General features: G+C 47.9%; 2 protein-coding genes across 2 annotated transcripts; one reads left to right on the plus strand and one right to left on the minus strand.

Annotated features, from left to right (window-relative positions):
- Positions 1–525: 525 nt before the first annotated feature.
- LOC119176394 (uncharacterized) lies at positions 526–8,160 on the plus strand. The gene is made up of 3 exons (XM_037427652.2): positions 526–876; positions 7,433–7,844; positions 7,998–8,160. The coding sequence occupies exons 2-3, from the start codon at positions 7,588–7,590 to the stop codon at positions 8,158–8,160; spliced, it is 420 nt and encodes a 139-aa protein (XP_037283549.2). The 5' UTR covers positions 526–876; positions 7,433–7,587.
- LOC119176393 (uncharacterized) lies at positions 8,090–11,985 on the minus strand. Its single transcript, XM_075877582.1, has 7 exons — positions 11,810–11,985; positions 10,855–11,026; positions 10,196–10,231; positions 9,622–9,786; positions 9,447–9,494; positions 9,280–9,318; positions 8,090–9,215 (listed from the first exon to the last, which is right to left on the minus strand). The coding sequence occupies exons 1-7, from the start codon at positions 11,961–11,963 to the stop codon at positions 8,975–8,977; spliced, it is 855 nt and encodes a 284-aa protein (XP_075733697.1). The 5' UTR covers positions 11,964–11,985; the 3' UTR covers positions 8,090–8,974.
- Positions 11,986–12,924: the final 939 nt, after the last annotated feature.

Genomic DNA, 12,924 nt, shown 5'->3' on the forward strand with positions numbered 1-12,924 from the left:
AATGGGCCCGGGGAATGATACGGCCGCCACTGCTTTCGCGAATTAATTCGAGTTTGCCTGCTTTCTGCGCGCTATATTCCATAACGAATTCCAGTTTACGCGCAAATTACTGTAAAGACGCAGCCAGCACTTCTTGAATCTTTGTTTGGGGAGACATACGCCAGCAAAAACGGCGCGAGCGAATGCACCGGTCGCCTCGGCGCCGGACTCAGCCGGATTCGCACAAAAACGAGACACGTTCGGACATGCCGACTCGCTGCTGCTGCACCGTCTACTTCAAGTGTTCTCGGCGATCGTAATGCTAACCAGGCTCTCAACGCGTCCTCGTTCAGCTTCGTCGAGCTGCACCGCGTTTACTTTTTACACTGAAGCATCCGCTTTTTACAGCGACCGAAATTATCCTGCCGCCGAAACGCAGCGTTGTTCGCACTGGATGCGCCCCACGCCGCCGCATTCACCGAATTAAAAAGTCCGGGACTTTACGTCGAATTAAAGTCGAATAGCCATAGCGTGCCATCTGCCGAGTGAACAATAAACTACGGGGCGAGCGCGGAACGGATCAGCTGTTCCCCGGATGTTGTCAGCGGTTCGCAACACCAGTGCGCCCGTGACGAGCTCGATCTTTTTGTTTTGCGCGGTTGAACTCTAATCTTAAGCCGCTATGCTGTCAAGTGAGCAAGAAGCAACAGCGCTGCTAGCTCTTCTGGCAAGCAGCAGCCTTGCAATGCATGAAGAAGAGGAAAAAACGTCGCTGAAGCAACGACGACGCCAGCGACGTTGGTGGGTCCGGCCTGCTTTGCAGGAACGCGCCAACCTTGGTCAGGCCAACAAACTGCTACCTCTTCTACGAGATCGAGACGTGGAGTTTTACCGAGAGTGAGTTCAACTCTGATTACAACGTTCGCTTAGGCGCCCTTGGGTGCAGAGGTGTTTTGTAGCGCTTCACGCAGTGTCATTTGTATCTCCGTAGATACATCAGGATGCCTCCACGTACTTTCGGAACGCTGTTGCACCTTGTGAAACGTCGTATTGAAAAAAAAAAAAAGACACCAATTTCCGGAAGGCAATCAGTCCCGAGCACCGACTTGCACAAACTTTGAGGCAAGGTCGCCTTATGAATCGTCCAGAGCATTCATTTGCTTAGGGTGGCTGTGAAATGTGAAGTAAGGAGCAAGCATTTCACACTTTTCGCGCAGTTAGATGCGGCTAGCTTGGTACACGCAGGGGGTCGCCGAGTAGCGAGAGCATGCGACGGACGCGAATCACATCGGCTCCGGCTCAGGTTCAATTTCAAGAAGAATTTCTTCCTGGCGACCTGTTGCAACGATAGGAACTTGTTCCTAGCATCACCACTGTCAAGCCTATACCGGACTTCAACCTGTGAGTGCGCTTTTAAACGTTTTAACGCTTTCGAAAGTTCTTGAAGAGGTCCACCTCACTAACCCTAACAAGCCGGAGACGCGGCTTGGACAGAACGCCGCCCCGCTCTACAGCGGATGGCGAGCGTCTCTGGGAGCATCGCAGCCGACGAGAAGCACTCATTGCCCTCTCGCTCCACGGACCACATGATGGATACGCAGACCAGTCAAGACGCCGATACGCAGGTGAGCGATGAGCACAACGCAAATCCATGGATCACTGTTACCAAGAGAGCGAACAAACGCCGACAGCTGCAACCCCATGCCGTACCGACTCAACAGCTGCCCAGCAGGCCGTCTGAGCCCGCTCTACGCCAGAGCCGGCCTAAGACGCGTCTACCAAGACTCCCACCACTCCCTGCCGAGGACTACAAGCTAGCAATCCGTCCCCATGGTGGATTAAATCTCAGCAAGGTTAGCCCCAAGACATTACTTCTCGCCGTAGTTCATGTCGCAAATATGCGCAGTGAGAAGCCTGATATCAAGCTTCGAGTTGACGAAAATCAAAATGTGCTAACAATAAGCACCTCATCTGAACACATCGCCATGGCACTTGGACAAATCACCAAAATTACAGTGCACGCAGCAACCTACGACATCACCTCTTATGGTATTGCGCCTGATAATTCGTGCAAAGGGGTGGTCAACGGAATAGGCCATGAAATCACACCAGACGACTTCCTGACAGAAGTTGAAGTACCGGGCTACGAGGTCCTTACGTGCAGACGCCTCGGCAACTCCGGAGCAATGGTGCTCACATTTTGTGGCAAGCGAGTCCCTTTCTTTGTGAACGCGTACGGACAGGCTCTCCGCTGCTACCTCTATAAACGGACTATTCCCCACTGTAGAAAGTGCAACAAAACTGGACACCGCGAGGATGTGTGCCCACAGCCTCCTGACACACCGAAATGTCGAGTGTGCGGGGATTCACTATCACCCAACAACCACGAGTGCCACCCTTTTTGCATGCATTGTGGTGGCGACCACCCGACGGCTGCCAAACCATGCCCAAAGCGGTTTTTGCCACCTGTCGACCAACGCAAACCACCCCGGTCAGCTACTCCCACCAAGAAGGCCCAGTCACCATCTCCCAGCCCCGGACGGCAGAGCAGTGCGTCCGGGAGTGCAGCCAGGCGAAGGAGCCATTCCAGGGATAAGTCGGGGCCCAAGCGAGGAAACTCGTCATCGCGGAGTGGTTTCGCTGGCCAGCCGGGATCTCAAGGCTGACACACGGACGGGACAACGCATCATCATGGCCAGCAAAGCGGTTCCCACAAGAAAGCACAAACGGTAAGCTGGGCAGGGCAGTTCCCTTCTCTCCCTCCCTCTCCACACCAGTCCCACTCCCTCACACAAACATCAACACAGGAAAGAACACCACAACCCATGTCAGTAGACACTCAGCTTCACCGTGACATGTCGTCAACTACGGCACGATCCGACTATTGCACACGAGAGGCGTTGAACGAAATGGCTACTTCTTTAAGGAACAAATTCGCAGCTATGATGCAGGTAGAAATGCAGAAAATGAAGGATAGCATTATGGCTGAACTAACAGCTCCACTCCAACAATTGATCCAGCAGGCCCTGCAACCTGCTGTCCAGCAGATTGTAACGGATGTTAAACAGCAGATATCGTCTGCACTTGGCCAACTTAATATTGCGCCATCTGCACCAAAACGCACCACATCTCCGACACGTGAAACACAGCGACCGCATCCTTACATACGCCCCTCCCATTTCCTAACACCGTCCCGAAAAAACGTCCCAACAGCCGCAGCTGCTGCAGTCCCGCTTCCCACCACCCTCCACCAAGATTTAGCACAGTCCGAAATGCCTCCGTGTACTACCGAGGCCCCGCTATTGCATGATCATGGCGAGAAACCGTAGGTCAACGCGTCACACCCCTCAACTCCTACGTGTGTGGCAGTGGAATTGCAGGGGGTATCGTAGGAAACGCGGAGCTCTAATGCAATTCATTGCGACGCAGCAGATTACTCCCGATGTCATAGCGTTACAAGAAGTACAATATACCCCTACGCTTCCGGGTTACACCACATACACGGACGTAACAAACAATACACCACATCGCACAGCTACATTAGTTTCTAAGCATGTCACTGTCATAGAACACACCCTTCAAAGCACCTCCATCTCACACGTACTTCTCGAATTAGTCCCGTGCACTCGTTCCAGTAGCAGTCTGTACGTGCTTAACGTTTACAGTGCACCTAACGCCAGGAACGATGACTTCGGTAATCTATTCGCACAAATCTGCAAGTTGGGTAAACAAATAGTTATTGTAGGAGATTTCAATGCCCCCCATCCGGCTTGGGGCTACGCAACAGAAACGCCTAAAGGCCGACGACTCGCACAGGTTCTCGCGATTCATCGCATGACCCTGCTGACAGAACCTGATCAACCCACTCGCCTAGGTAATAGTGTGAGCAGGGACACATGCCCCGACCTCACGATAGTCAAGGGCGTTAGTCACCATTCCTGGTGCAACCTCATGGTGAATCTAGGCAGTGATCACCATATACTAACTACAGAGCTCCAAGTAGCACCCACGCGTGCCCCAGAGTGCATCATAAAACTAACGAATTGGGATGCATTTAGGCGTAATCGTACAACTACCCATCAGGACTCTCCTTCCCTAGAGGCTTGGATATTACAACTTCACTCCGATTTTCAAAGAGCTACCAAACTCATCGCTGCGACGACAGAAACGCCGGATGTGGACCGGCATCTGCTACATCTCTGGGATGCCCACAGAGGCTTGACACGGCGGTGGCGGCGACAGAAACATAACCGAAAACTTCGTCTCCGAATCGCCAAACTAGCTACTGAGGCACAGGACTATGCGAACATCCTCACTAGCAACAATTGGCATAACTTCTGTGATCGACTCAACGGCTCACTAAGTACACCTCGAACGTGGCGTATACTCCGTGCTCTTTTAAATCCCACCCAGACAAAATCACACACTGCTAACGCAATCCGCACCATTCTCCACAAATCAGGGCTCAACGATAACACTCTGCTGCACACCTTAAAGCAACACTATGTATCCACGGGCCCCCGTCCCGCCTACCGTGATTATCCACACGTACACGATACGCCTCTAGATGAGGACATTACAGAAGCAGAGGTTAGGGCAGCTTTGCAAAGCATTAAGCGCAACACAGCACCTGGTACAGACGGGATTACGTACACACTTCTGCGTAATTTGGATGACCAGTCCATCGAATATTTAACCGCTTTTTACAACAAACATTGGAAAAACGGCACGCTACCACAGGAGTGGCGACACCCAGAAATCATACTTATTCCAAAGCCTGGCAAGCCGCTATCCCTCCAGAATCTTCGCCCTATATCCTTAACTTCATGTGTAGCTAAACTCTTTGAACGCGTTGTTCTCTCTCGACTACAACCATTTCTCGAAGACAATCACTTTTTTCCTGATACACTATTCGGCTACCGTCCTGGTATCTCTACACAGGACGTATTATTACAGCTTAAGGAGGACGTGTTGGATAGCCCCACTTCAAACCAGGTCCGAGCTATTCTGGCCCTGGATCTGATGGGTGCTTTTGACAACGTCTCCCACGACCTTATTCTTGACAATCTCGCTTCATCTCAGTGTGGCTCACGTATCTACAATTACGTCAGGTCCTTTCTTTCTGACCGCACGGCCACTATTGGGATTGGAGACCTCCGTTCGGACGTCATTCGTCTCGCAGGCAGAGGAACACCACAGGGCTCGGTTCTCTTGCCCACTTTGTTCAACGTGGCTATGGCTAAACTCCCTTCCCTATTACAACAGGTTCCCAACATCCAGCATGCCATCTATGCAGATGACATTGCAATTTGGGCGACCAAAGGATCAGACGGAACCATTCAGGATGCCCTACAGGAAGCTGTGTCTGTGGTACAAGACTATGCTGCTGCCAGCAGCCTTACGTGCTCAGTGGATAAGTCGGAGTTGTTATTAGCATACAAGCGGCGCCGCAAAGCCGCTGATTCTCCTGACATTTCGCTGTTTCTTGATGGCCATCCTATCCCTCTGGTACCACAAATTCGCATTTTAGGCCTCTATCTTCAGTCCAACGGCAAGGCCTCGTACACTACACACCTTCTGGCTCAGCAGATAACTCAAATTACACACATGATCCAACGCATCACCAATCCCAGGAGAGGCCTCTGTGAGAAGGATGTCCTCTGCTTAGTACAAGCACTCATAGTTAGTCGGCTCACCTATCATCTTCCCTTTCGCAATCTCACTCTAGCTCAAATGAAAAAGATGGACATCCTTCTACGGACAGCTGTGAAGGCGGCTATTGGCTTGCCTCCACACGCATCTACACAATGCCTCCTTCAATTAGGAGTCCACAACACCATAACCGAACTCATCGAGGCCCAGCACAACAGTCAGCTCCAACGGCTCAGGCAGACCCGTAAGGGCTGCGCCATCCTGTCTCGTCTTGGCTACCCGATTCCTCAAAAACCCGCACAAGTACCGCGATATAAACTTGCTTCTACTGTCCGCGCACTCATCAAAGTGCCTCCGATTCCACGCAATATGAATCCCTCCCGCCACGCCGGTCGTCGATGTGCCAGAGTTCAGGCTATGACACGCGTCTTTGGTGATGGTACATCAGACTTACAAGTACTTTACACTGATGCAGCACGCTACCCAGAGAAGTCAGCCATGTGTTTAGCCGTGACAGATGACAGAGACGCCCTTGTGGCGTCTGCCACACTTCGCACTACAGACAGTGGTCTGGCAGAGGAGGGAGCTCTCGCTCTGGCAATTGTTTACGCTACGACACTGTCACATGACTCCCCTGTCACTATTGTAACAGATTCACAAGCTGCTTGCCGTGCTTTTGCTCAAGGACTTGTGGCTGCACATACACACAATATCCTCTCTTCTGTCTCACCGTCCCCATTACGTCCTGTGCGTATCGTCTGGACTCCTGGACACGCCTCTCTCCATGGTAATGAACGCGTTCATGCGGTTGCCCGAGAGCTGACCGGCCGGGCTCCATTGGAAGAGCTGTCCAATCCAGACGACGCATCGACAGAAACACTAAACTACAACGCTACGCTGCAGCACTATCGACAGAGCCGTTATACATATCCTCCCCCTCATCCTTCACTTAACAGAGCAGATGCTGTCGCTTGGCGGCAACTACAGACCAATTCATTTCCTTGCCTTTATATGCTAAATCGCTTTCATCCGACTCTCTACCCCTCCTACTGCCCCTTCTGTGGATCCGTACCGACGGTGTACCACTCCACGTGGGAATGCTCTGCCCCACAGGGCGTGCCTCCCATTCCCAATCCCACCCCTTCCTCTTGGGAGTCTGCACTGCTCAGCTTACGCCGGCAGGAACAGCAGCAGCTGGTCCAGCGGGCTCGCAGGGTCGCGCAAGGCAATGGAGCCCTGGACTGAGGGCCCCACCCAAAGAAGGCTCAGTGTGCATTTGTTATTAATAAATGTTTATTCTCTCTCTCTCTCTCTCTTGGTACACGCAATGTTTACTATAGCTTTTTATTACGTAGTGTCAAAGGGTCATTGTTTATTACGTAGTGTCAAAGCGTTTCCTTTGAAGACATACTTGATGCGGACGTATCCTCTGAAAGGCAAGTTGCCCCTTTGATTTCTTTTAGTACTGGAGTGCATTGCTCTATGCTAATAATCTGAGGCTGTTCAGTACACAGATTCACTGTAATGACAAGCAGCCGAAACATGATGCCATAATTAAACGCAGTGATTGGTTTATGTTAGAGGCACTAAAGCACTTCACCACATATTGGCGCTTCTCCTTGAAAGTACGTTTCTTTTCTCTGTGGAAGTATGTTTTTGATCAACTTTTATGAACACAAAACAAAAACATGGCACAATGTGTTCATTGATCGTGTGCCTATGTGTTCTGTGCTGAGTTACTGTGAAGCTCTATCAGGATGACGTGTTTTTCATGTAGGTGCGGGGATAACCATTTATGCAGGTCTTCAACTGTTCCTCGCTTCAACACCTGAAGAGGCATCTCAAGGAGAAAAAACAAACTGCGAACCTATCACCTTTTCGGAGGCACACAGCAAAAGGATTTTCAATTACTGCCTAAGCCGAGCCCGTCGAGTGATAGAAAATGCATTTGGCATAATGGCTCAAAGATGGCGTATCATGCGGCGTCCTTTCAAAGCCAAAGATGATAACATCCGGCGAATTATCTCCGCATGCGTGGTCCTTCACAATTTCATGATGAAAGAGTCGGAGACATCTCGGTGCACCTACTGCTCTCCAGGGACAGCCAATCAGGTTGACTGGCAGGGTAACATCACCGAAAGCAACTGGAGGGCTGATGACACCAGCAGTGCTGCTCTGCCATCTCTACCGAAGACTGGCTGCCACGCCACAAGGTAAAGATATTTTCATGTGGCAAGGTTCACGGTAGGCCTTAAATTGTAAGCCATGCACTAGCATCAGCCACAATGAAAGCTCATCTATATGAGCGGCGTAATTTGCAGTGCTGTGGTATAGTGTATTTCACTGTCTAGAAATTTTTCTCCCAGGTTTGCTTACGAAACGCGGGACCTCCTGGCAAAGCACTTCATCACCAACGGCAAGGTGCCTTGGCAAGAGAGCAAGATAATGGACACAAGACTGTACAGTGGTGAGTGCACCATTTATTGTTATCATGACTGTCATGCAGAGAAACAACCTGATCCGCCTTGAGATGTCTATGATGAAACACTAAAACGGTTCTGTAAACGTAGACACAACTGCCATGATGTTGTAAAAAGTGTGCATTATGTTGCAGCACAAAACAGGAAAATACTGACCTCAACCAAAGATGAAAGCTAGAGGTGTTCTGCTGTATGTCCTGAGGTCTGCTCTTTACAATTCACAATACATATCAAGCAACTTGCCCAACAGACTCAACTCAACTTACAAAGCTGCGACAAAACACTTGCTACATAGACTTTTCATGCATATTGTTTTTCAACTATATGCATGAAAAGTGTATGACAAGACTAGACAATGACTGAGTGTGCGTGCGTGTGCTGCCAAATGTGCTGTGTTTATCTCTCTTCCCTCTCTGCTTTATCTTTCATCTCCCCCATCCCCCTCTCATGCACAGGGTTACAAACCGGCTGCCTATAGGCCGGTTAACCTCCCTGCCGTTCTTCTTATTTTCCTTCCTTCCTTGTTTTTCAACTAGGGGAGATGCCACTCGAAAAGTGAAATTTTCTTTTTCCTAAAATACAAATCTTTTCACTTGCTTTACCAAGTTTATTTTGTGTACTTTCATGAAAAATAAATCAGTGTTGTAAAAAAGCAAGTATTAAGCTAAAGTCCAATTTTAAAGAACACTGCATGACTATTAAAACTAAAAATAGGCTAATATCGATTGGGAATGGTCATCTGCCTGCTTGTCGTTGGATTTTGCATAAGGAGTTCAGAAAAGTGCATCAGCACATGGCAAATATGTCCCTTTATGTTTTGAGAGGGGGGGATTTATGCACTTTAACCCCTTTGACATTGACAGCTAATTGCCGAATTCGAGTTCTAGCCTTGCTTCACTGATCTTTTTTTGCATCACTTCTTGTAGTGCTGTTATAGCATCTACCTGCTGGTGGGAGTTTAACAAGTGCAGCTGTTGCACCAATGACATGCCGAAAAAATAGGGAAGGTCGTGCTGTTCCTTTGATTCCTGTGCTGCCTTGACGGCACGCAGTTGGTGAAGGCATTCACTTGCAATGTCGATATGGGAGAGTGTCTTTGATGAACTCAAAAAAAGCAATGCCTACTTTAGACACATGATCGTTACATTGTCAGAGCTTTTGTTGTTACGTTGCACCACTGGCCGCTATTCTTGGAACCTTGCGTGGCCTGTCAGTGAAAAACAAGAAAACTGAGTGACATAACACCAAGAAAGGGAAGTATCATAACATATAGCAAGTGCGAATCCCGGATAAAAAAAAAAAAAAAGCTGTCATGCTTCTGTTGGAACAACTTACCGCTCAGTCTGCTTCCTTGTATTTTGTTCGCCCTCTGCACTGTCTGACCTACGAAGTAGATTGGTGTTGGGTACATGAATATTGTATTACAGCTAAAGAGTAAAAAAGCTAAAGAGTAAAATGAAACGTGCAACGTTTCACTTCGGATATTTTATGTTAAAAAAATTGCTGTGACCTGTCTGTCTCGGTGTTTGCAGGTGTTGCACCGGACGAAGATGCAGGCTGTTCTAGTGGTTCATCCAAGATGACTGTGACATAGCTGTCGTGGTCGACCTGGCCCTCCTCTGCGTTGCCACTGCTGGTGTTACTTGCAGGCGCCGGACTCCGCTCACCTGATGCTCTATGCGAAACGTCGGAAAGATGAACTCGCGTGAAACATTTGTGATGTGGAAAAAGTAATATTTTATCAATGAGAAATAATTATTGTTGGTGAATGTCGCAAAAGCACGATAATATTACGAGATAAGATACTGCTTAAACTTTATTTTCTGAATGCACAAGTGGTGTTAACTTTATCAGGTAACATGCTTTTGCACTGCAAGCCCTATTTGCTTGACTCATAAAAAAAGTGAACCTCACAACGTTCACTTTCACCACATCCATTCATCCGTTCATTTGATTGTTAGCGTTTTTGGTAGGCATGCAGAAAATGGCTTTTTAGGTGATAACAAATGTTTTCATCATGTTCTTAGCACTATCATGCATTTTCTTGCTGGCAAAGTTATTTTGGTACCTTTCTTGCAACTTACCGATCGGGATTGATGAATCCTACATTTGTAGAAATGCTGGAAAACATTAACATTTTTTAGTTATGCTACAGCAATCATGCCTTAAAAAATTTCGATGAACAAGCTATGCAGTACGCTATGTTCTTTTTATAAACAATTACTAACCAAATATGTTAATTTCATCTGGTGTAATTGCTTCCTCATTGTAGTCTTCATGATTTTGTAAATAAAAGTATGCTGATTTATTTGTTAAGCTTATTTGACATCAACAAGCAGTGAGGCTAGTGCATCAGTAACTATAAAACGTTTACTTTGTGCTTTGTGTTGTGTGTATACGTGTTTATTGATGTGCCACTCTGAAAATTGCTAAACAGCATAACTACGAAGCTTAGAATCTTATGCAGTAGTGATCTACCATTCCATCAGCTCATCGTGGCTGCAATATTTGTTCTTAGCTGACGTATTTCGTTGTAGGGGCATTAATGAATTCTTGATTTGTTGTGCAAGTAAACAAACTGTGATTTTCTTTTTAGCATGCGCAATTGTGGCCGGCAGTTCTACATACAGGAGAGCATTATGTCTTTGTGTTGTTGTTGTTTTTTTTTTTTTTGAAGTTGTGTACACTTTCATTGCATCGATTGATTTATAAAAAATAAAAAGGATCACAAAATTTGGCTTACATTGGTTCTTTGAGTATGGGACCCATCAAGGACATCATTGCCTCGAAATGCACCGATTTGACGTTGTGAACATCTCCAGCCCCTGCACCACTTTTCATGGAGCCCTTAATCCTGTTTTTGTGTTTTGTAAACGTGTCCTTCAGGTTTATGAATTTGGCATGTGCTTGCATTCCTGTGAAGAATTCAGTTTACGTATTAGGCAGGCTTTTTACATCCTTGAAAATTTTACACCAACACAATGTGAATGTCGCTAGGTTCACAAAACAGTAAGTTGCTTGCATATATTTACGGGACGAAAGAGCAGCACGTAATGCACAAGTATGCGAAGTATGCATAGCTGTATGACTCGCTCGTTAAAATGCGCGCTCTTTTTAACCCTGCTCGTAGTAATAAATTTTTATTTCTGGAGGGGAGGACCTGCTGCAGAGTGTACCTGCTTTAGAAAAACACCTATGCTTTCATTACTTCTTTTTGGTAAGTATAGCCACACTCGCCCTATTCAACCAGCTAAGCAGCGTATTGGGAAACGTTTCTAGACCTTAAATTAGGTTGCTACCGTGTTCAATTCAGCACAAACGTGCTTCGAATGATGCGCCTTTACAATGCGTCAAGCCAGCACAAACATGCTGCCTTTCGGTGTCAAATCAAATTCAACTCATGCGGCATTCGTGAATACAACGCAGGGCAAGCAGGATGGTGAACAGACGTGCACAATGCCCGCGCTGTCTCCCCTGCAGCGTACCTGCATCGCTGAGCCCATCGTTCAATGAGTACGATGTCTGTCTAGCATTTCCGTTGTTGACATCAAATAGCGCACTGAAGAGCACGATCAAAGGGCCAGTACGCGTGCGTTTCCACGTTCGTTGCAACGCGAACGAGAAGCATGAGTACTTCCACAGCACAAGGTGTTCTCGATAAGGAGCAAAGCAATATCGGCACATAAACTCGTACTTACCAGTCATTCCGAGCTCGTTTCCGATTTTCCTCCATAAGTCGTCCTTCAGCAAGCTGTCCTTGTGTTTTGGGTGACGTTTATCGTACAGGACGGGGTGGTTGCCCACCAATTCGATCAGCATTTCAGCTACGCGCACGCTGCTCGACTTCGACATGACAAGCGAGTTCCTCTCGGCCGCTATTCCTTTGGATGGATGGATGGATGGATGGATGGATGGATGAATATGGCTGTACCCTTTAGATCGGGCGGTGGCTAGCGCCACCAAGCCGTAATACCTAATGAATCAAAAACTATATTTATTTATTTATTCCTTAAAAGGTGAGTTTGAGGATTCGTACTTTGCAGTGAAGAGTTTAATTTTCACTCGTGCCTTAACTTTAGCCACCAATCAGATAACCTCCTTCTAGTTAAGTCTACCCGCTTAAAGTTTATTTTGCCCTCCCGGTCCCTAAACCCCAGTGCTTTGAAAAACTCTGCGCCATCATGCTGAACTATAGGGTGAAGCCCTTTACAGAACATTATCAAGTGTTCGGCAGTTTTTTCTTTCTTTCCACACGCACTGCATACTGTGTCTACCCCTTCGTATTTGGCCCGATATGTCTTGGTTCGCAGTACTCCCGTCCTGGCCTCAGACAGTAGAGAACTACCCCGAGTATTATCATAGATCCTTTTATTGGCAATTTCCTGCTTTGAGTTCCTCGGCTAGCGCCCCCTATTGGTTCGCGGCGAGCCGATTCGGCGGCAGACGCCGCAAAAATCGGTCCGAGAGCGATCGGCGCGTAGAGGGCCCTTTCGGTGGATCTCGCCGCCGCTGCCTGCCTCGACGAACAGAAGGTAGAGGCTACCACAGAACACCTACCTGAGGCTACGAGGCACAGAACAACGACGCACTTTCCCGCGCTCCGAAGTACACAAGATGGCATAGTCCGGACAACTTTCTCCTCCGCGCGTGCGTGTCGTTCTTGATACGCCGAGCCGTAAGGCGCGGTTTATGAACTTTTTGAAGAGCATCGGCGCGGTGCGGGCTTTTTCAAACTTGCCTACTGAAATAACTTTTGCTACGTTGACGCTGAGGCTTAGAACGATCCTTCTCGCTTGTTTGTTCTTGTCGAAAT

The sequence above is a fragment of the Rhipicephalus microplus genome, chromosome X, assembly GCF_043290135.1.
Source record: "Rhipicephalus microplus isolate Deutch F79 chromosome X, USDA_Rmic, whole genome shotgun sequence".
Taxonomy (NCBI): Eukaryota; Metazoa; Arthropoda; class Arachnida; order Ixodida; family Ixodidae; genus Rhipicephalus; species Rhipicephalus microplus.

Excerpts from the sequence above, each read along its gene's own strand:
- LOC119176394 (XM_037427652.2), top strand. The coding sequence starts at position 7,588 with ATGGCTCAAAGATGGCGTATCATGCGGCGTCCTTTCAAAGCCAAAGAT. Across the intron at positions 7,845-7,997 it reads ACTGGCTGCCACGCCACAAG|GTTTGCTTACGAAACGCGGG; the intron begins GTAAAGATATTT and ends TTTTTCTCCCAG.
- LOC119176393 (XM_075877582.1), bottom strand. The coding sequence starts at position 11,963 with ATGTCGAAGTCGAGCAGCGTGCGCGTAGCTGAAATGCTGATCGAATTG. Across the intron at positions 11,027-11,809 it reads AAACGAGCTCGGAATGACTG|GAATGCAAGCACATGCCAAA; the intron begins GTAAGTACGAGT and ends AATTCTTCACAG. Across the intron at positions 9,216-9,279 it reads ATAGCGGCCAGTGGTGCAAC|TTCATCAAAGACACTCTCCC; the intron begins GTAACAACAAAA and ends GCTTTTTTTGAG.